This window comes from Cornus florida, unplaced genomic scaffold (genome assembly GCF_030987335.1).
Source record: "Cornus florida cultivar Cherokee Brave unplaced genomic scaffold, ASM3098733v1 CherokeeBrave_3.0.0_Hap2_Chr02, whole genome shotgun sequence".
In the NCBI taxonomy this organism is placed as follows: Eukaryota; Viridiplantae; Streptophyta; class Magnoliopsida; order Cornales; family Cornaceae; genus Cornus; species Cornus florida.
Genome location: NW_026775572.1, coordinates 4,367,773 through 4,390,715, shown reverse-complemented (window position 1 = coordinate 4,390,715; position 22,943 = coordinate 4,367,773). Strand labels below are relative to the sequence as shown.

General features: G+C 35.3%; 2 protein-coding genes and 1 pseudogene across 2 annotated transcripts; 2 read left to right on the top strand and 1 right to left on the bottom strand.

Moving 5' to 3' along the window:
• Positions 1-956: 956 nt before the first annotated feature.
• On the bottom strand, positions 957-5,260 carry LOC132293214 (uncharacterized). The gene is made up of 3 exons (XM_059790589.1): positions 4,806-5,260; positions 1,587-1,694; positions 957-1,492 (listed from the first exon to the last, which is right to left on the bottom strand). The coding sequence occupies exons 1-3, from the start codon at positions 5,145-5,147 to the stop codon at positions 1,181-1,183; spliced, it is 762 nt and encodes a 253-aa protein (XP_059646572.1). The 5' UTR covers positions 5,148-5,260; the 3' UTR covers positions 957-1,180.
• Positions 5,261-15,419: 10,159 nt separating this feature from the next.
• LOC132285011 (RING-H2 finger protein ATL70-like) lies at positions 15,420-16,076 on the top strand (annotated as a pseudogene).
• A 2,687-nt stretch (positions 16,077-18,763) lies between these two features.
• LOC132293213 (stachyose synthase-like) lies at positions 18,764-22,672 on the top strand. Its single transcript, XM_059790588.1, has 4 exons — positions 18,764-20,546; positions 20,645-20,822; positions 21,053-21,420; positions 21,880-22,672. The coding sequence occupies exons 1-4, from the start codon at positions 19,071-19,073 to the stop codon at positions 22,444-22,446; spliced, it is 2,589 nt and encodes an 862-aa protein (XP_059646571.1). The 5' UTR covers positions 18,764-19,070; the 3' UTR covers positions 22,447-22,672.
• Positions 22,673-22,943: the final 271 nt, after the last annotated feature.

Below are 22,943 nucleotides of genomic sequence, written 5' to 3'. Positions count from 1 at the left end.
GAAATAAGCAAAGTATGTAATTTATAGATTAAGAAAAGTTCATGCCTATATGAAGGTAGTAATTCTGCCCGCCAACAAAATGAAAAATATAGGCAAAGCACAATGTAATATGGCTCCATTGATGACCCTTTAGCATACCAACTGATGCATTAGAGATCTGAAACCGCTAATTCTATGCATCTTAAAATTTCATCAGATCCAATGATAAAGAATTCATAATTCAGATGCAATGCCAATAAAAAACCACCCTGCAACACATTTCAGCCACAAGTACACATCTGCTGTGCTTGGCCACGGCCTAGGCCAAGGTCAGCAGCACCCATTAAACTCACTAATTTAGTACAAGGCCAGGCCGAAGGCCAGCTGAAATCCAACCCTAACACCCAACTCAAAAAAGGCTTAGGCCATCCAGTCTCCTCTTGCTTCCTAATTTTTAAAAATAAAAATTAACAAATAAATAAATAAATAAAAAGTTTCAACACTCAAAATACAGATTCAATTAAATATGCTCGAAAAATCTTCAAACTAGATCATCTTCAAGCTAATCTAGTAGCTGTACATTTGGGAAGGAAAACAAGTGACAATGAAGAAAAGGAAACCTATCTTGTCACACTAGGGTTTAACAGTTTCCCTGACCCGATGTCAACAGAATCTTAATCCTCCCATGATTAAACCTCATACGTTCAGCCTTTCACTGAAATAAATGATTAAGACAAATCTCTCCTTTTACTGAAATCAGTAACTAAGGAATCAGCCTTTCACTGAAATAAATGATTAAGACAAATCTCTCCTTTTACTGAAATCAGTAACTAAGGAAAATCTCTCCTTTCACTGAAATCAATGATCAAGGCAAACCTCTCTTATATATAGTATTGACATGTAGTCCGGCCTGTCAAACAGTGACAAATCGAGTTCATCAATCAATTCGTCAAATAATAAAAAAATAAAAAATAATAGACAACAAATAAAACTTCCCATACAATGATATCATCCATTCATAAATTAGAAAGAGTCCTTTTGTTTGGGTAAAAAAATAAAATAAAATAGAAAGAGACCTGAAGTGGAGAAATTTACACAACTTCGAAGAAACTTTGCAACAAGAAAAGAGGAAGGACAAGTACTATAGATAGAGAAATAACAGAAAAATTACAACCCAACCACAAGTTGATACACAAACCACTTAAAAGATCTTGTTATACTGGCCAGTGAGGGAATCCTTGAGATTTGAATAGAGGCCATAGAGGGAATACTGACGGAGGTTTTTCACTTCATACCATGAGTTGAAAACTGAATAATGCTTATCTGTGCCAGAGAATGCCAGCTGTATCCCGAGGCTACAATCTACAGAACCCCCATGGTTCTTACAATTGTTTGTTTTGATTGCACAATCCTGGTTATTGAGGCAGACAAAATTTGTGTTGTCTGAGCATTTAGCACAGCCATCCCTCTTCCAATATAGGTTTTGAAGCCTGCCCTTCTTAAATTCAAGAACCTGCATTGACAATCACATTGGTCTCACTAGATATTCACGTTGGTTAATTGCAGGTTAAAAGCATTATAAAAATATACATCGTTTTGTTCCTTACAAGTGTGAAGCTGGTTACGGTATATGTACTATTTGCAACGAAAGCAGGGGTGGACCTTGCAGCATATTTTCGACCAGCAAATGCCACCATATATCCACCACTAGAATCCTGCGAACCAACAAGAGAACAAGTCACAGGTGATGCCAGAAATAGTTTATGTGGCATCATATTCATCCATAAGAAAAAATTCAACAAAAATCCCCAAAGGAAAAGTAGAATAGCATACATTCCAATAAAAAAAACAGTCATAATCAATCACTTGCCAAAATATTACATTAAATATTCATTAGATAATGGCTAAACAGGCAACCACACTATGGGCGTCGCATTACTTAAAAATCAAAAGCTGCAGGCATCTCATACCTTTTCTTCTGTAACTAGTTTGAGCAGCTCATGCTTGAATAAATTAAAGGCTTGCACTTAACACACTAAAAAATAGTATGAAGAATCCTGAGACTGGTAAACAATAAACCACAACCAAGCCTTTTTCCAAACTACTCGGGGAATCCTGAGTCTTGTACACAGAATATAAAAACCCACTCCAAAACTCATGGTGTTGCACCAGGAAAACCCATTCTTTCTCATTCGTCCGTAACTAAAATCTAAATTGCATGCAAAATGCAAACTCAAATTGCCATATACAATTTAGAAAGGTTTCAACATAAGATAAGAATGACCTAGAGGCTCTAATTTTTTTCTCAACCAGAGTAGACAAATGAAACTATAAAAACATGAGCTAATCAAACTACGTGTTCCAGCTAAACTTGTTTTTGTGTGTGTGCATATATTTGTATTCAACCTTTTTTCAGGGATTGATAATCCATAAGTTTGCTTGAAAACCACATGCTACTCCCTTTTTCTTCTTCTTTCTTTCTTTCTTTTCTTTTTTTTTTTCTTTTTTTTTATTTTTTATTTTTTGGTGGGGGGTGAGGGCGGTTCATTTGGATTAATACAATGTGCTTAAGGAGATCAACATACTCCAGATGTATTAAAAGGGTTTGATACGGTGACCCTTTTAAAAGGTTCTAATACGGTGACCCTATTAAAAGGTTTTCATATGGTGACCCTAAAATTTTGCAGAATATATGGATCTGTCAATGTTTTTTCTTTTGTGAAACATACTTCTTACATGTATTGGATGATTTAGAAACCTACTATATAGCCATGTGGCTTAAACAGCATGGTAACATCTGACTTTGGGTCCCTAAGGTGACCTGTGAATCTAAGTTAACGAGTTTGAACAACTTTTAAAGATGCCGAATATGGAAGCCACTTCCATTTTGCTTGCACCCTAGTACCAGGTCATAAACAGGGGTCCCAAAAATCCAAGCATCGGCAGAAGAATACACTGCCCTTGTCCACTCTTATTGCAGGAGGCCAGCTGACACACTTTTGCTCGTGGCTACTGGGGCATGTTTGTCAGTTCTCTAAGAATAGGAAACTATTGGAATAGGATGAGAATCTTGCTAAGGGCTCCATGGAGCTGGACAGGTGCCCCCATTACTCCAGGGTATCCAACATATGAGATCACAATGGAAGACCATGCCGTGTCCTTTCTCATTTATCTCGTACGCATTTGTATTCCTATTAGGCCACATTACTATTCCCATAAGTTGGACCCTCTTCAATCTCACCATGTTGCATGATATGTTCTTTCCTTAAGAACACTTCTCGCCATTATACCATATAATTGCCCTACAATCGTTAGCTCAACTTGGATGGGAAAGCTCAACAAGTCACACACACACTCGCATATAAACCTCGTTTAGAAGATTCCAAAGCCAACACCATCCAAAGGAATTTGAGGAACTTTATACATATTGATTGGATGGCCCTAACAATCAAATATTTAGAAGGCATGTGGGCTTACAAGTTGGAAAAAGATCTCAAGTAAAACACCCCAAGACATAAGTTTAATTTTAAAATTTTAGATGTTTAGAATTACAATTGAATTGAGCAAGACCAAGCATTGGGTTATTTGGACTGGGCTCATGAGTTCAAAGAACACACCACCCAAGCTAAGAGCTTTGTAACACTATTTCAGGTCATCTAAACTGGAGATTTAACTTTGGGGATCATAGTCTTCCAAATCAATCTAGTAGGATGAACTGAGAAGCCTCCGACTTTAGGAAAGGAATCTAAACCTCTTCGAAGTGGATATAAAACATACACGTGATTGAAAAGATAAAGGACAGAAGCAAGCTACTCTATTTAAAGCTCTTTAAAATTCCATGAAGAGCAAAGAATTAGGATGAACCACAAGGTTCAATATAAATGCGCATATAGTTCACGAATCTTAACAATATAAAAGAACAAGTCCTTAAAACATGCTCACATCTTAAGATCCTCTTAATAAGAAAGTCGAGATCCATCACCAACAATAATATGAGGAAAAAATAGTATCCCTAAAATAGGACCTTGAGCCCTTCTAAAGACACGAACGAGACTCCATAGCCAAAATCAGTATCCCACATAATCTTTGGAAGACTGTACTTAACTTTGCTACAACTCTTTCCTAAATACCACATTTCTCAATCCCAAAGCACCAGCCACATATCACCTCCCTATTAAGCAAATGATCACCAATAATCTCCCTTAACATTACAACCATGCAAAACTCGCTGGTACAAAATCCATCAAAATTCATAAGCGAAAAAAACCCCTCGTCAACTGAACACACCAAACTTGGCAGATTTCTGAAAAAGCCAAAACTAAAGCAAAGAATCAAATATAAAAACAATTCTCCAAAAAGATTAAAAAAAAAAAGAAAAAAGAAAAAAGAAAAAGAAAGAATTAAAGAAACACAAGTTACATGGAAAACACATCAAGAATTAAAAAACTTTCTTTCAAGGAAAAAAAAAAAAAACACTTCACTAACAGGCAGATTGTAACGACGATTAAGAGATTGTGCAAAAAAAACCCTACAATCAAGACCCTTAGAATCAACATAACTATTTGTCTCGGTTGATGCAACTTTCTAAATATTCTGTACCGAAATCACATAAAATTCGGAATTTCACTCTCTTTTGTATATTTTCCTTGTTTTCTTATTAACCACCAAACAGAGCCTAGTGTCAAAACCCTAGATCCAAATCTAACAAATATAAGTTCAATTCTCTGTCCGTACAGGTGAACAAGATCAAGATTAAACCATAGGGTCTAAACCCTAGATACATAAGCATATACATATATGTGGAGAAGGAATGGTAGAGTTGGTACCGGAGAAAAGGTAGAGGTGTTGATGGTGAGGAGAGAGATCTCGTCGACTTTAGGGCGAAAGAGAGCGATCTGAGAGTTGGAGGAAGAGAGAGAGAGCCTCTTATCGCAGGGAGAGAGTTGGACCGAAGTGTTGTAGAAGAAGGAAGTCCTAGTCGCGAAGGCGATCCCGAAGGTAAACCCATCGGATCGCTGTATACTGGCGTCCGCGCAAGGCGAGTACACTTTGTTGTTGTCGCTGCTCGATTCCACCAACCACCCTAACGTCGACACCACGAGAGCCAATACCAAAACTCTCAGAACAGCCATTGTTGAGAGCTCCAATGTCAATTTGTGTTTTTGCATACAATCAAAATATTAACTGGATGAAAATTATAGTGAACCGTCTCTAACCCACAAACAGTACTTTCTAATGTTTTTTTCCGTAACATGCTTTTTAGGAAAGGAAAACACAAGGATCTCTGTTTGTCGTGGGTTCTAGGTCTTGTAACCGAGTGGCACACTCTTGGGCTAACTGGGCTCTCAGCCCGTGTTGCTTATTCAGTCTATTAGCATGGATTTTACTTCTCTTTTTTGTTTGTAGTTTTTATTTTTTATTTTTTTCTGTCAAATAAAAAAATATATTATTGCAAATTCAAAACAATCTAATAATTTAAAGAAAATTCAAATAAGTTTAACTAAAAACTCCCATTTTCTTTTAAAGATTCAATATTTATACATTAAAAACGTCTAGTGACTTAAAAGGTACATTGATTGAGGTATTTTCATTCAAATATTCAATGTTCACTCATTAAAACACTCTTTCAAAGGGAACTCAAATAAGTTTAACTCTTAACACTTTGTTTTAAATCAAATTCTTTTAAAATTTGAATTTAGAAAATAAAATAAATTGGATTGAATTTTGACATTAAATCTCATTTTAATGTTTGGAATAAGTTATAATTTAATTATAAAGGAAATATTTCTTTTACCCTTTTATCCTTATTAATTAAAATTTCAATATTATGTTTCATTAAAAAGAAAGGTAAATTGGATAATTTACAAACTCATAAGTTAACATCTTTTTTTGTTGCGTAAAAGCATCTCCAACCGTTGTGTATATATTTTTTTTGGTGTAAATTTGATATGTCACAATAGATTTACACAAAAAATTTGGATTATTTATTTTTAGCTGCAGTTGTTGTTTTATACCTTTTTTGTAAAAATATATTCCCCAAGGGTCGTGATATTCAGGCAGAACAGTCCGACCTACTTGCAAGGCAGAATACATGTGGCGGTACAGCTGGCAAAAAATTAATCCAATTTGGCGTCAACATCATGACACGTTGTCCATTCATTTTCTCTACGCGGAACAAACTGATATGAAGAACGTCGTTTCAGCGTACTCGATCCTAGTGCAGAACTTCATCAAACCCATTTCCTGCGTTCTCAACACGCGCTGACAATCCACTACACGCTTGACGAATTTGCACGCGTCAATTCAACTTCGGCGACATCTACAGCGATCCGTCCTCGCCGGGATTTCACTGTCGGCAACCATAAACCGCCAGCCGGCAAAAAGCTTGACCAAGGTAAATTAGCTAACATTGCCAACAACACTGCTGGACGGCGACACCCAATCTGAGGTGAATTATCCAATGGCGACACCCAATCAGAATCAATTTCTTACGGTGACGACTCGCGACAGCCACGATGACAATCTGAAGTTTATGTCCTTGTTTCTCGTCGAAGTCTTTAATTGAAATCTTTCTATTGCCCATACATTTTCTGTCATTTGGCTTTTTAGAAATTCCTTAGGGAAAAGAGGAAGAGACAAATGGGTTTCGAGCATTTATATTGTGTTGATCCAATTGACATGACCGGAGGAATTTCTCTTTTTTGTCGAGATCGGGTGGAAAAAGGGAAGAGACAAATGGGTTTTGAGTAAAGTGGAACATTTTTACATAATTGATACACGGCATAGATCCTACTAGCAGTCCATGGCTAACAGTAGAAAAAAAATTGAATAATCAAAAAAAATCTCGTGGCCTTTTGGCGACAGTATAGATTTCTCTTCGTAAAGAGAGAAGACACTTTGATTTGAGCATGGGACTACCGATCTGCTGATATAACGGTTGATGCAGTATCGGGAACTGATCGGAGTTCTGTTGCCGACACTGCCATCAATCTTTGACACCCCAAATCTGGCATTCCCGATCTTCTAGAGAGAGAACTGAAACTAGAGTGAAAATCGCAGATGGGTGAAGAGAGAGAGAGAGACCGGGGCCCATTCTTTTTGCCAGCTAGACGCCACATAGGAATCTGCCTAACAAATCAGCCAAAAGGTTACGTAAAATACGCAACAATTTTACACATTAGTGAGATGGCAGTATATCTTAACAGACTGCTAAAGATTAAAAAAAAAAAATTACATATCATATGTGCCAGTATATATTTTCCACAAAAGAGTACTTTAAGAGACTGCTGGAGATGCTCTAAGTACTCACACACACTTCAAAAATTGAGTAAATTATATAATTTACAAAATATCGTCAAATCCACCAATTTTCCTAAAATTTGATAACACTGTGTAATTTACAAAATATCATCAAATTCCACCAATTTTCATAAAATTTGATAACACTATATTTTGGGATTTCAATTTTATGAAATTCAATTCCATTTTAAATTACATTGCTTCTTAAAACTATGAATTCCATTTTGAATCCATTTCAAATCCCATCAAATCTTGACTTTCCAAACACATTGTAGTTCCGTTTGGTTAGAAGGTTTGTCTTTTAGGGAGGTCGAAGTAATTTTAAAACTATAGGAGAGATTTTTGTAATTATGACAAATCTGATGAGGTTAGCATAATTTATCCTTCTAGTTTTCATTAATGTTGTGTTTGGCATGTTGAAATTGATTTAAATGACCATTCTCAATCTATTGTTTAATTACAAATATGAAATGATGTATATATGTAATAATAATAACTATTCTAGCATTTGATTGGACCAATTTAAAACCTAGAATAGAATGAATTTTAAATTGAATTATCCAAAATATCCTTTTCGGTGAAAAGTAAATTAAATTCACAAAATAACATTATTCTATAATTTTTGTAAAAACAAATGGCAGTGGTGGTGGGTGGTGGCGATAATGCTGGTGTAGGTGGAAAACGACAGTGGTGTAGGTGTTAGTGTTGGAAGGCGACGGAGGAAGTCGGTGGCAGTGGTGGAAAGGAGGTGGTGGTGGTGGAAGGTAGCAGTAGTGTAGGTGATGGGTGGTGGAAAGTGTTGGCGGTTATGGAAGTAGTGGTAATTATGGTGGAAGGTGATAATGGTGTAGGTGGTGGTGGAAAACGGTAGAAGGGGTAGTGGTGTGATAGAGGTGGAAGGCGGCAGTGGTCTAGATGGTGGTGGTAGAAGGTAATGGCGATAGTGGCAGAAGACAACAGTGGAAGGCAGTGAAGAGAACAATGGCGTTGATAATGGTGAACGCGGTGACAATGCAGGTGGGTGGCAATGACAATAGTATTGGTGGTAATAACAGTAATGGTGATGGTGGGGGTGGCGGCGGCAATGGTAGTGGTGGAAGGTAGTGGAGGCAGTGGTGATGGTGGAGGTGGAAGTGGTGGTGGTGGCGGCAGTGGTGGTGGAAGGTAGTGAAAGTGGCAGTGGTGAAAGGTAGTAATGGTGGTGGAAGGCAGAAGCGATGGTGGTGGTGGTTTTATGTGACATCCCTTGATTTTAGAGTCACGGGTGATCAAGTCTGAGCACAGATCCGAGAGATACCAGACAATCAATATGTAAATAAGCACGGAATACAAAAATAAAATAAGAATAAAATAATAAACGCTGAAAGAATTCTAAATTAAAAAAAAAAAAAAAAATCCTCAAAATTATATAATTGAAATCCAATAATCCAAAACCTCTATTAATTAAACAATTCGGGAATCCATCTTGTGGACCCCTATTAAAATTCCAAACTGAAAAGGAAATAATTGAAACAAAAGCCAAAACTAAATATAGAAAGCAGTCTTACGTAGTTGGAGGAATTAGTGACTGTATCTGCTATCAAGCTCTAAGCCTGGAACTGACGAACACCTAGAAAAATATAAGAGTGGGTCAGGCCCACATGCAAGTTCTATCCTACTACAATCCATACAGAAATCTGATACGCAGATACATCTTAGATAGCTCAACAATAACTAAAATAGTCCATATAGATATAGATACACACTATAGGACGCTCACTAGCCCACAGTTCTGTCTCAGCCTGAGTATAAGGTAACATACAAATTGCACGTAACGTGGTCATATATACCTAGACCTACCAGGGAACAACAATTAGGTCCAGTTATCCATCCTAGGCGATATACGCACCCTAACTATGATCCTGAGGCTCAAGCTCATATCATGGTACCATAATCACATATATAAATCATTCCTAATATAGAATATAAAACAAACATCCGATATGTCGTTCAATTCTTTTAGTTGACAAGACATGAATCCATGTAGGATTTAACTGTTTTAGTTAATCCATTCTGTATGTATGAATATGTACGAATTAGTGTTTTGATTTAATCCATCCCTAATATGCCACCGTCCCATACCGGTGCATATAATGCATATGATCCATAAATGATGCACACTCATTCGAACATCAAATACATCCAGAGACAAACATAATAGAAGTCAAATATATACAAGATCTTATTATGCATCCAATATGTGATTATAGTCATATAACCTCGTTTAAACTGTTAGAGTAATGATAAACAATTTAAACTATCCATATCCGTATAATTGACAGAACAGAATTTATAATCGTTCATTAATTAAAATCCATAGCATGTTATAACGATAATCAGAAATATAAACTAAGCAACTTATACCAAAATCCTAAAAATACTTTCATACTAGTCCATTTAATTTGGTAAAACAAAACTAGCAATTAAATCTTCCACAATCCTTAACAGCATGCAAATTAATATATGAATTTCATGATGTCTATTTAATCCCCAGTTATGAATCCAGAGCATGATATAATGATACTCACAAGTTTAAACTGAGCACATAACATTCAAATTCCAAAAATACATTCCTATTAGTCTATTTAATTTGCTAAAACAATCACTAGCAATAAAACTTCCTTATTCCGTGACAACATGCAAATTAGTATTTAAATTTCATGAAGTCCATTACCACAGTATAAACCAACATTCCTGGGTCTTAAGTATGTTTTATACATTATTAAAAACCCCCAAACAAGTTTCAGAATTATATTTTAACCCACTATCATCAGAAAACCCCAAAAATTCACCCATACGGGTGTTACAGCAACGGAGTCGACTCCCCCTTCATGGGAGCCGGCTCTCACACCTTTGGAGCCGGCTCTCCCTCATGGACAGCCGACTCTCTCACCCAGGGAGCCGGCTCTCTCCCTGAGAGCTGTGCTACTTTTCCTTTGTTCTTCTTCTTTGCTTCCGGCGAAGTTCAAGTCCTCTGTCCCAATTTTTAAAAAGTTTTTAGGATCCAATTTAAGTCCCAAAAGTCCTAAAAACTCCTCAAATTCCAAAACGAATTGCTTGACAAAAATCTAAAACATAATCGAAACAGTTTACGCAAGAAAAACAATTTCAGTTAATTAAACATAAAATAGGTTACAGTCTGATATAACATGCATCAAACATCCGTTTTAAAGTTGGAATTAATTCCTGGAGACTATATAGCATGCACATAACACAGGTTTAAGGAAAAGAGTTAGAATAAAACTTGTCTTCGGTTTCAATTTTGAAACCTTAAACCACCGTCTCTGAGTTCCGACAAATCCCAAGACTGTACTCCTCCTCTGTTGCCTCTTGGTTCAACCCACGAGCAACGCCCTTTCTTTCCTCCTTGAGCCTCTCTATGTTTATCTCAAGTTTCTCTTTTTTTTTTCTCCCAAATCCCTCTCTATTCTCTCTGCCTCACAGTACGTGAATAAGGTTCTAAAACCCTTGGCAGACACCTAACTTATATATATATAGGCTTCTATAAAACCTAATTCTAATTCCAACCTAATTATAAGTCGGCTAACATAATTTCATAAAAGAAAAACCCTAAACTTAAACTATACACGATACAATAAAAATTATAAACCAATTAAGTCCACCTAAGCAAACACAAAATTAAACAAATAAGTCATATAAGCTATTAAATAAAACAAGTCAATTAAATCAACAATTAACCAAATAATTAAATTAAATAAACAATTAAACAATGAATTTAAATAAACACACAATTAATTTATTACGCAAATAAGCAAATAATTCAATGAAAATGCAATAAAATCTTTAATTAAAATACCAAGACTATCCTTTTAAAATTAGGGGTATTGCATTTTAGGACTTGGTTCATGAGGGTATTTTGGAATCTTGATTTTTTCACATAAAATTGGTCAGGAATGAAATGGCCATTTCTTAAGTTTAGTTGTAAAATGGACTTTTATTTATTGGAAATAATTTTCATTCTGGCTTTAAATTTCATACCAAAGAAATGAATGGTTGGAATGAGCATTCCATTCCATTCCATTCCATTCTGCATATCAAACGCGCATAAGAGTAATGATTTATGGATCGGATCAAACATTTGGTGGGGCCACAACCCCATTTCTTAGGTTTAGTTGTAAAATGAATTTTTATTTATTGGAAAGAATTTTCATTATGACTTTAAATTTCATACCAAAGAAATGAATAGTTGGAATGAACAATTGAGGAATGATGGATGAGAGTAGGGATGGATGAAACTTTTCGTGTTTGGTTAGAGGGAGGAGAAGATGGAAATGATGCAAGGAGGGATGAAACATCCCTCATTTCTTCATGTTTTTATATCAGCCCAATTTTGGGGGAAAGAGAGGAGAAAGAAAATGAATAATTACCTACAAATATACAATTTCCAATTTTAAAATGAATAATTACCTACAAATATACAATTTTCAATTTTAACCTTTTCAAAAAAATTAAAATGAATATCTACCTTTTATTAGTTTATACAATGAGGGTATATTGGTAAAAAATATATAAAAAATTTATTTCTCTTTTTTCCAACCAAACAAAAAATATATCACCCCATCCATCCTTTTACTATCTATTCCATTCAGCCAAATAAAAAATGGGGGAGACACTTTCCCTTCCCTAGGGATTTCTCATCCATCTCTCCCTCTATCCATTTTTTCATCCCTCTAACCAAATGAAGCATAAATATGAAAACGACTCACCCTAATTATGAGAATGTAAGATGGGACGATATAGAAGAGAGAGTAAAATAAGTCAATAGAGATATAGAAAGAGATGAGAAAGAAAGAAAGAAACATGAGAGATAGAGCAATCGTTGGATATAGAGAGAAAAAAAAGATTAGAGAGTATATAGTGTATATTTAGAAAGATGAAACATGAGAGATTGAGTATATAGTCGATATAGAGGGAAGAAACATGAGAGGTTAGAGCAAATAAACATGAGAGATTGAGTATTTTTTTTAACATGGTAGCGATTAATGCCACATGTCTTGATAGGAGGGGATCTGGATCCATAAATGAGTTCTTTTGAAAACTTAATCTTTTTTTTTCTTTTTTTTATTATTTTTTTATCGTTGATTTATTTCAAATTTAAGGCTTGTTTGATGTTGTTATTGAGCTCTTAATACAAAACATGGTAAGCCAACCATTTAGATTGCTACTTAAAATATTACGTACCACTTAAAACAAGCCAAAATTTTAAGTGACACCAACGTTACTTAAAGATTATCGCAAAAGACAGTAAGTGATTTTAGGTTTTAAAATATTTTGTTATTAACATTTTTACCCCAAATATTATATTTTAGGTTTTCCAACACTTGTTTGTTTTTAATTTACCCCAATTTCATTACACTTTTCTTCTTAAATAATGTGAATACAAATAATATTCAGTAAATGATTTTAGGTTTTAAAATATTTTGTTAGTGACATTTTTACCCTAAATATTATATTTTAGGTTTTCCAACACTTGTGTGTTTTTAGTTTACCCCAATTTCGTTGCACTTTTCTTCTCAAATAATGTGAATACAAATAATATTCAACAAAATATAAATATATTTATATACTGCATGGTTCACTCAAGTTTATAATTAACAATCATGCAATGCAATTCCTCTCACCATTGTTATGATGCAAAACTACTAAATAAATAAAAATAAAATGATTTGTGCGTGAACTAATCTCCATTTCATTAATATTTCATTTTCATAAGTTATTCATTTTGTATTTTGATTTTGGAATTTTTATGATCAGTATTGACATTAAATCTATTATTAAATTGATATATTTCTTTGGTGAAATTCATTATTTTATCTATGTGTTTATGTTTTAATATAGGACTTTTATAATAATTATTCAAGTGAAAATCCGCACGACTCGGAACGGCAACGTTTCTTGCGAAATAGAGGGATGACGTCACTTCGTAGGGCACCAGTGTGGTGTCGGTCGAGGACAATCCAATGATCAAGTCAAAGACCAGAGATAATTGTCGAGTATTGTATTTAATGATTCACAATAAAGTTTTTGTGTACCTCATTCAATAAGTTGGAGTTGAATTTATAGAGTTTCCATGATTTGAGTTAGTTACCAATTAGAGGATTTTTTTGGAGATTCCGTTAATCATCCCAACCAATTGAGCGTGTTGTTTCAATCCCCTCATTTAATGGCTTTCTGCCTCATCCTTGTCAACTTATTGATGTAGCTTCATCGTTATCGTAGGTTAAGCGGTTGATCAAACGTAGGGTTACTTTTCACCCATCAATAATATTGTATGTAGAAGATATTCAAGGCAAAAATGTAATATATACAATATACAGATTTCAACTTTCGCATTTAATAAACAATCTTAATGAATTCAGCGCTTAAAATTAATACAGTATTAAACAAGTTTTCGGATTAATATATTCAACACTTAAAATTTCAGCGCTTAAAATTCAGTACTTGAAATTTTCAGTACTTAATTTTCAGTTTTATCAAACAGCACCTTAGTTTGAATGAATTTAATTGATAAAGTTCATCTTCCCAGTTGATGTCTTACCGATTAAACCGAATTCCAAAGAGTTTTTTTTTTTTTTTTTTTTTTTTTTTTTTTTTTTTTTTTTCAAAAGAATCACGATTGTTTCTATACTCAACCTCCATTTGAAATTGAAAAATTACTAAATTTATTTAAAGAATGTACTGTATCAAGTGTTGAATAGGGAAAGAATACGAGTTTAAAATATTATATAGAAATTTGATGCCCCCTCAAAAGAAAAAAATGAGGATAAAGTTCATCCTCTCATAGGAGGACCCAAATATTAACGTAAAATTAATATACTATCAAATAGGTTTTCGAATTAATATATTTAGCACTTAAAAGTATAATTTTACCACTTAAAATTACAATTTTATCAAAAGGCACCTTACTTTGGATGAATTCTGTGATAGTACAAATTATGCACTCTCTGTCCATCTAAGTTGCCAACTGAACAATTGACATGGATTATTAGCGACACTGTTTGAATAATCATTAACCACTCCAAAGCCAACCTCCAATTTGATATTGTTTGTCGGTTACAACGACCAATTACATCAGTGGTTTCACATTTTTGGTTTTCTTGTCTACAAAATACAGTTGCGCTCATCAATCAATCAATCAATAAGCTAAGCTTCCTTAAAATTTTAATTTTACCATGCAACAATTCGTACCCATAAAGAGGCCTGCTGGCTGGAGCCACTAGCACAAACTATTCCGTGGTCATGGCTGAAGATTAATATTCCCTCCGCCCATATTAATAATCTAATTTTTTGTTTTTACATCTCTCAAATTAATTATTCTTTTTAAAAAATCAAAGGAAATAAATTTTATATTTCCATCATTATCTTTTATTTTTTTTAAAATTTTAAACTTTATAATTATATTATTTAAATTAGAAGAGACAAATTGATAATTTTAAAAAGAGACAATGCATTAAATGCATGTCCCTTCAAAACTCCCATTTTTAAAAATGAAATTCTATTATGGAATGGAGGTAGTATAACTAATAATAAATCTCTAATATCATAGAAGTAAACTCGTATGAGTATTCTGAAAAAAAAATAAACGTATATGAGTAATTAATGTGATAGGTGTATACTTTATTAAAGAAGCACTAGGCAACAAATAATTTTGTGGTGTATGAAGGTGCAATGCAATGTGTGAGAGAGAGAAAAAAAAAATGATAGAAAATTTAAGTTAAAAGAAACACGTTAATCACCTGAAACAAGCGTGCAAGTCAAGGATATAGATTTGAGAATCCATTGACATCCAAGAACTTGCAGACAGAAACTCATAAAATAATACGCAAAAAAAGAAAACATTTCATGTATATTCATTCACATACATTATCTCATCATCCTCCCTCTCCTTTCTAAAGTTAAAATGCATCTTCCTTTAATTAAAACTCAACCAATCTCTCTCTCTTACCGTTTGACTTTCCAAATCTTTAACCCCCAAATAACCACTGGCTTTGCATCACCCATGGCTGACCAAACCACCTCGATCGCTCAATCTTCTACAATTTGGAAAGAATATTAGGCTCTTCCCATTATCACCCAAGATGATGAATAGCACAACTGGCACCGGGGATCTTGGGCTCCGGTGACATCGGCAGCTTTTGCTATCCTTTGCTCATCACAACCATCACCCTTCATACTGCTGCAGCCGGGCTCACTCATCTGCAACAGCCCCAATGGCTCGGAGGGTTATTAGGGAGCCACTTGAACAAGAAGATTGTGTTGTTCATGTCGGGCTAGATGAGGTCACCCTATTGAATTACCCAAAGCTGCTTTACTCCGAAGCCAAGCTCAAGAACAAGGGATCTAGTACTGCTTTGTGCTGTTCCATTTGTTTGGCGGATAACAAGAGCAGCGATATGCTCCGGCTGCTAGCTGCCTGATTGCGGGCACCTCTTCCACCTCAAATGCGTTGACCCCTAGCTGCTGCTGCACTCAATCTGAACCTCTCCAATTCAAAAACCCTTTCAACTCCCTTGGCTGAGGTGGTTCCCCTGGCAAGCAGACGAGATTGACGATCAGTTTGGAATTTAGAGATTGCTCAGCATTCACCATTTGCTTGTCTTTCATCTTTTGCACACTCAACTCAGTAAAATTTTGGCAACCCACTTGTTGAAACAGGTTGTTTTACAATTAATGAAATTTCTTTTTTATTTTATTTATGTATTTTTTATTCTCATTTTCTACCACATACTGTAGTACAATTTTCAACATGTAAGAATGTGATAGAAAATGAGAATAAAAAATACATAAATATAAAAAATGCATTGCATTTGATTAGTCTTTTAAGGTGAATAGACTTGGCAAAGAACCATATATATATATATATATATATCAAAAGCAAAAAGTTTAAAGGTGGATGAAAATTACAAGGCCATCCATCGTTCTACATCTATGGTGAACTCAACTTATGGCAAATTCATATTTTAGTAACATTCAATGAGTCCAACACCACTAAAAAGAGCAAAAATAGCCAGTTGATGATCTATAATAGTATCTAAGGACCAAAATCTTCAGAACTCGACAAGTAATAATTTTCCTTAAAAAGCATGGTTTCAAATCTCAGCAGAGGTTGAGCCACAATTGGGTGCGGCTTCCGTCGAATGATTTACACATCTTGTTCACCTACGTATGACCTTCACACTGACAGGATTAAATTAAAAAAGGGCGGGAAAGATTTGATCATGACCTAATTAACCCGGCCAAGTGGAAAAGCATAGGTTCCCCTGTGGACATTTTAACCATTAATTTGGTCATGTGCAAGGGAAGATCCTAAATTTTGTTTAGTGATGGGATATGGAATCATCTGGATATATGATAGAAAAGGAAGGTGTAGTTAGGAAGTATAGAATTTTTAGATAGATAGATATATAGGAATAAAAGAAAGTGAAAACTACAGTTAATCCACTTGTTCTCTTATCTAACATTGAAGGGGATCATCTGAATCTCTCACAGAAAAGGGCAGGAGGGACTGTGGAGAGATTTGAAGACTTGACATGCAAAATGACACGTGGAGTGGAGACAAGGATGGGCTTGGAATAGACGGAAAGGTGGATCCCACAGGTATAGATCTTAATCGTAAAGCGGCCGCCGGGTAAGGTGGTAATCCTTGAATTGACTTCCAAGTAGCAAAAGTATAGTAGTAAAGGTAATGATACGAAAGATAGATACCATCTTTCTGGGGCTCTGAATAAGACAGCCTGAGCGGCTACCACCCTCTCTCTTCGAAGCACTCTAATAAACAGAAAAAGCGACTGGTTGGCCAGTTAGAAAGGATCTTTACCCGGGCCGACTCAGATCTTGCACGTCCCAGTTCTTGTTTCAGGTGATTACAATTTTACAAAAATATTACGTTTTCTAGCGTTAGGAGTAAAAACATGCATGCTTTAGAAATCAATGGCGGAGGGAGCATGTGCCAGTGGGCATCCCGTCTCCCGATTTCCTTTTTTTTTTTTTTTTTTTTTTTACTTTTATATGTATATTTTTCTGAAATTTCACAAATGATCCCTTTATGTCAAAAATTTGATTAATATGCATATTTCAAAAGTTAGATTTTTGAAATCCATCAACATATTACTATTATATGCTAACCGATCGATTAGTTTCAATTATACATGAATTAGTATCAAAGGTGAATTAGTAGCTGAGGGTATCTCCTCTACCCCCAAAAAGATAGGTGAGGGATCAAATTTTCACAGTAACAAATCCGTCCTACCGCCTCTGTTACCATGAAAGTGATCTTACACGAAACGAGGGGCGAGATTCCGGAACGACCAGACTTCTGTGGCGCGTAACACTGGATTTTCTATCTGTCTACCATATACTCCTGTATAAATGTTAATAACTTTTTTATTTTTTTATGTACATTTTCAGAATATAAGTACTTACACAAAGAATTTTTTAGTAGTAATTTATTATTTCCTCTCTTAAATTTTTTTTATTTTTTTGTTTTGGTAAAAAAAAATTGGGTCATTTTTTGATTTGTGAGTTTCATCCTTGCTTTAGGCCATCTTAAAGTATGGAAGAGTCTGGAGAGACTATTTTAGACTTTTTTTTTTTTTTTTTTTTTTTTTTTTTTTTTTAAGTGGGCGTTATTAGTGACCAGTGACCTAGTTGGCAAAGCCAAGTGTTATTAAAGTCAATATTAAGGAAATAATAATAATAATAATAATAATAATTTAAAAAGTAGAAGGGAAAAAAAAAATCTCAGAACTTACAGAAATTTAACTTTTAAAAGAAATTTAAAGAGTAAAAGAGAAAAGAATAAGAAAATTAATAGATAAATTTGAAAATTAAAATTTTAGGGGGCATTATATTAAAAATTCCATATATATATATATATACAAAAAATTTAAAAATTGGAGGGGGCACTTGCCCAGGCATACACGGGCTCTGCCTCCCTTCTTTCCTACCTAACAGAGGATTACGCTCAAATAATTGTGTTGGTTGGTTGGTAGGTAATAAAAATAAATTCTTAATATAAACTTTTGTTTGGTATATATATATATATTCAAACACATAAGGATAGCAAGATTTGTAGGCTATCTTGTCTCCTTTTTAAATGTTAGGAAATAAGTCGCTTGTACAGGCTTCCCTTGTTTAGTTCCACTGCCTGTCTCCAATGTTTCCACATTCTTCATTTTAAATTCATGGTAAGACTTGTGAAGACGCAGAAAAAGAGACAGACTAGCCGCCAAGAAACAAGATGGCATATGTCATGATGCATGCAAGGCCAACTAGTATACATGTATTTATGGATGGCTTCTTTATACAATATCATTCTTAAGTTTCTCTGATATAAAATCCAATTAAATCTTCCAAATCATTATCCACCTTTGTGTTCTTAATCTTGATTAATAATCTTCAGTGCTCTCTCTTTTCAGCATCCATAAATTGTGACAGAACTCAAAAACTGCAAGTTCAGCTCCCATATTTGTAATAGGTACAAATACCATATTTGTAAAAGGTATCAAAGATTGCACAATCTAATTTTGGTCTGCCGAGAGAAAAAAAAAAAGGGTAGCACCTTGTCACGGTTTCTTTTCAATTGTAGATTTGATTCATATTGGAATTTCAAAGATTTTCATTCTCTATCCATATCCTTTGTTTTCTATATAAACCCAATTAGTTTTCTTGTGATTTCTCATCTCTCAGTTCAGTTCAGTTAGTTCATTTCATTCCCCTGTTCTTCCTCTGTCATGGCTCCTCATAATGATCCTATCAACTCCATCTTTAGTGTCTTAAAATCCGATAATAAGGTTGAATGCTTTGCATTGTCTGATGGCAAATTATGTGTCAAAGGAGTTCCTTTGCTCTCCGAAGTCCCCAGCAATGTCTCATTCAAAAGTTTTTCTTCGATATGTCACTCTTCCAATGCTCCACTTCCCCTATTTCAGCGTGTCCAGTCCATATCAAACAAGGGTGGGTTCCTTGGATTCAGTAAGGAGGAACCATCTGATATGTCGATGAATTCCTTAGGTAAGTTTAACGGTAGGAACTTTCTGAGCATTTTTCGATTTAAAACATGGTGGTCTACACAGTGGGTGGGGAGTTGTGGGTCAGATTTGCAGATGGAAACCCAATGGCTACTCTTAGATGTCCCTGAAATAAGGTCATATGTCCTCATCCTACCCATCATTGATGGTTCCTTCAGGTCTGTTCTACGTCCGGGCATGGATGGTCATGTCATGATCTGTGCTGAAAGTGGTTCCACACAAGTCAAAGCATCATCTTTTGATGCAATTGCTTATGTTCATATGTCTGATAATCCCTACAACTTGATGAAAGAGGCTTATAGTGCTATTAGGGTCCATCTCAATACGTTTAGGCTCTTGGAAGAGAAATCAATCCCATCCCTTGTTGACAGGTTTGGTTGGTGCACTTGGGATGCATTCTACTTAACGGTAGAGCCTGCCGGCGTCTGGCATGGAGTGAAGGAATTTGCAGATGGAGGTGTCTCACCAAGATTTCTAATTATTGATGATGGATGGCAAAGCATCAATCTGGATGGAGGTGACCCTCACGAGGACGCGAAAAATCTTGTTTTGGGTGGGACTCAAATGACTGCAAGGCTTCAAAGACTTGATGAATGTGAGAAGTTTAAAAAGTACAAGGGAGGGTCCATGTTGGGTCCTAATCCACCTCCATTTGATCCCAAGAAGCCAAAGATGCTGATCTCTAAAGCTATTGAGGTTGAGCATGCAGAGAAGGCTCGCGACAAGGCCATCCAATCTGGCGTCACTGACTTGTCCCAGTTTCAATCACAGATTGAAAACCTGAAACAAGAGTTGAATGCTATGTTTGGTGGAGAACAGGATGGTGGTTCAAGCCAAACTTGTGAGAGCTGTTCCAGCAAAGCAGAAAATAATGGAATGAAGGCTTTTACAAGGGATTTGAGAGCACAATTCAAAGGTTTGGATGATATTTATGTTTGGCACGCGCTATGTGGTGCGTGGGGCGGTGTTAGGCCAGGAACAACTCACCTCAGTTCAAAGATAGTCCCTTGCAAAGTCTCTCCAGGGCTTGACGGGACAATGAGTGATCTTGCAGTGGTGAAGATTGTTGAAGGAAGCATTGGGCTTGTTCATCCTGATCAAGCCAGTGATTTCTATGACTCTATGCACTCCTACCTTTCCGAAGTTGGAATTACAGGAGTCAAAGTGGATGTTATTCATGTAAGTCTTTATCTCTCTTCAATCCTAGACTTTTAAGTAGTACTAAATTCTTGTAGCTTTTACAGTCTCTTACATAACTAAACTCTACATTTCTGCAGACACTTGAATATGTTGGTGAGGAATATGGAGGCCGGGTTGAGCTTGCTAAGGCTTACTACGAGGGGCTTTCAAAATCCCTTTCCAAGAACTTCAAAGGAACTGGACTTATCTCTAGCATGGAACAATGTAATGACTTCTTCTTACTCGGGACAAAGCAGATTTCTATGGGAAGAGTTGGTAAGATTTTTCAATCAAATAGTCTTCTCTAGAACATAATCACTTATAAACAGAAAAATGGCAAATGTCTTCTCTTTTCTTACCTGACACAAGGTCTCATAGCACTATATATTGTTTGTTACCGAAAGGTAGTGATACCCTCTTGTCACCAAAAAAATAATAAATAATTGGTCATGGTAGTTAGTAATTTAGTTTGTTAGATTTTTTTTTTTTTTTTTTTTTTCTTGCAGGTGATGACTTCTGGTTCCAAGATCCAAATGGGGATCCAAATGGAGTGTACTGGTTACAGGGGGTTCATATGATCCACTGTGCCTACAACAGCTTGTGGATGGGTCAGATTATACAGCCTGATTGGGATATGTTTCAATCAGACCATCTGTGTGCCAAGTTCCATGCTGGATCGAGGGCTATCTGCGGTGGACCTGTTTATGTGAGTGACTCAGTGGGAGGTCACAATTTTGATCTATTAAAGCTACTTGTGTTCCCAGATGGTACCATTCCCAAGTGCCAGCACTTTGCTCTCCCAACCAGAGACTGCCTTTTCAAGAACCCTCTTTTTGACAGTGAGACCATTCTCAAGATTTGGAATTTCAACAAGGTTTCTGCCCCTCACCTTTGATCTAGTTACATTTTTTAATATTCTGCTTTATATATCTTATACCATCATCAATATCTATGACTAAAAAGTTTATCAATCTAATACGGTTTTCCATAATTTTGGGTAAATTAGGCTACAATTGGATTAATTTTTTTCTGCTTTTATAATCGTTTTTTACATTCAAAATTTTAGTAGTGACCTCCAAACAAAAACTAATTTTTTTTTTTATATTGAATGATGAATTTTTTTTTTTTTTTACATCATTCAATGATGAGATAACTCTCATGGGAATGGTTCTGCCTTAGTTAGCACGACTAATTTTCCAAAATGACCATGTCCTGATTGAAAATGTACTATATAATGCTTGGCTCTTGAACCAAAAATTTCAATTTTATCTGAGTAATTAATTTGGATTACTATGTCAATCATGACACGCTAAAATCTGTGTATGTTTTACAGTATGGAGGGGTGGTGGGTGCCTTCAACTGCCAAGGAGGTGGTTGGGACCCCAAGGAAAAAAGAATTAAGGGCTATTCACAGTGCTACAAACCAATGGCTTGTCTTGTGCATGTCAGTGACATCGAATGGGACCAGAAGATGGAAGCAACAAAAATGGGTGAGGCAGAGGAGTTTGCGGTCTATCAAAATCAGGCTGAGAAGCTATTCTTAGCGACTGCCATTGAGATCACCATTCAACCATCTTCGTTTGAGATTTTCAGCTTTGTGCCGGTTAAGAAGCTAGGCCTGACCGCCAAATTTGCACCCATTGGACTGACCAACATGTTCAACAGTGGAGGGACCATAATTGAGTTGGATTACAGTGAGGGTGGTGCAGAGATTAGTGCCAAAATTAAAGTTAAAGGTGGAGGCATGTTCTTAGCCTACTCAACTGAGTCACCGAAGAAGTGCTGTTTGAATGGTGCCAATGTTGGCTTTGAATGGATGGCTACTGATGGAAAACTGACCTTGAACCTTCCTTGGATTAAAGAGAGTGGTGGAGTTTCTGATGTAGTTTTTATCTTCTGAATTAGGTTCCGAATATGGGTGATAAAGATGGGAAGTTTAGTAGATTTTTTTTCTTTGACAAGAAATTCTCAAGCTTATTTTATCCTCAATTTTATACTTTGATGATCACATTCTGTTTTGGATGCCAGTAATTGACAATTCGGTCAACAATGTTATTAGTATTATTATTTTGTTTTAATGAAGATTGCTTCTTAGACTTTTGATATTATATGTTGATTAATGACCGCTGCTAGACTAATTTTTTTATCTTTTCCTAATTTTGGGAAAAAAAAAAAAAAAAAAGGTGGTTTGTAATTTTCACATTCGAAGCACCTTTATGAATAAGTCCAAAATAAATGTCTAATCTTGTCATATTAAACCTCACTATAATAATTTATTACCAAAGATTATACCCACACTTCACTTTTTAATGTTTGCATTATAATTTTAAATAAAATGATAATTTTAACTTTATCTTTACAAGTAAATAATTACTACCTTTAAAATGACAAAAATGT

Excerpts from the sequence above, each read along its gene's own strand:
- LOC132293214 (XM_059790589.1), bottom strand. The coding sequence starts at position 5,147 with ATGCAAAAACACAAATTGACATTGGAGCTCTCAACAATGGCTGTTCTG. Across the intron at positions 1,695-4,805 it reads ACACCTCTACCTTTTCTCCG|GATTCTAGTGGTGGATATAT; the intron begins GTACCAACTCTA and ends GTTGGTTCGCAG. Across the intron at positions 1,493-1,586 it reads CCGTAACCAGCTTCACACTT|GTTCTTGAATTTAAGAAGGG; the intron begins GTAAGGAACAAA and ends TTGTCAATGCAG.
- LOC132293213 (XM_059790588.1), top strand. The coding sequence starts at position 19,071 with ATGGCTCCTCATAATGATCCTATCAACTCCATCTTTAGTGTCTTAAAA. Across the intron at positions 20,823-21,052 it reads GATTTCTATGGGAAGAGTTG|GTGATGACTTCTGGTTCCAA; the intron begins GTAAGATTTTTC and ends TTTTTCTTGCAG. Across the intron at positions 21,421-21,879 it reads AGATTTGGAATTTCAACAAG|TATGGAGGGGTGGTGGGTGC; the intron begins GTTTCTGCCCCT and ends TATGTTTTACAG.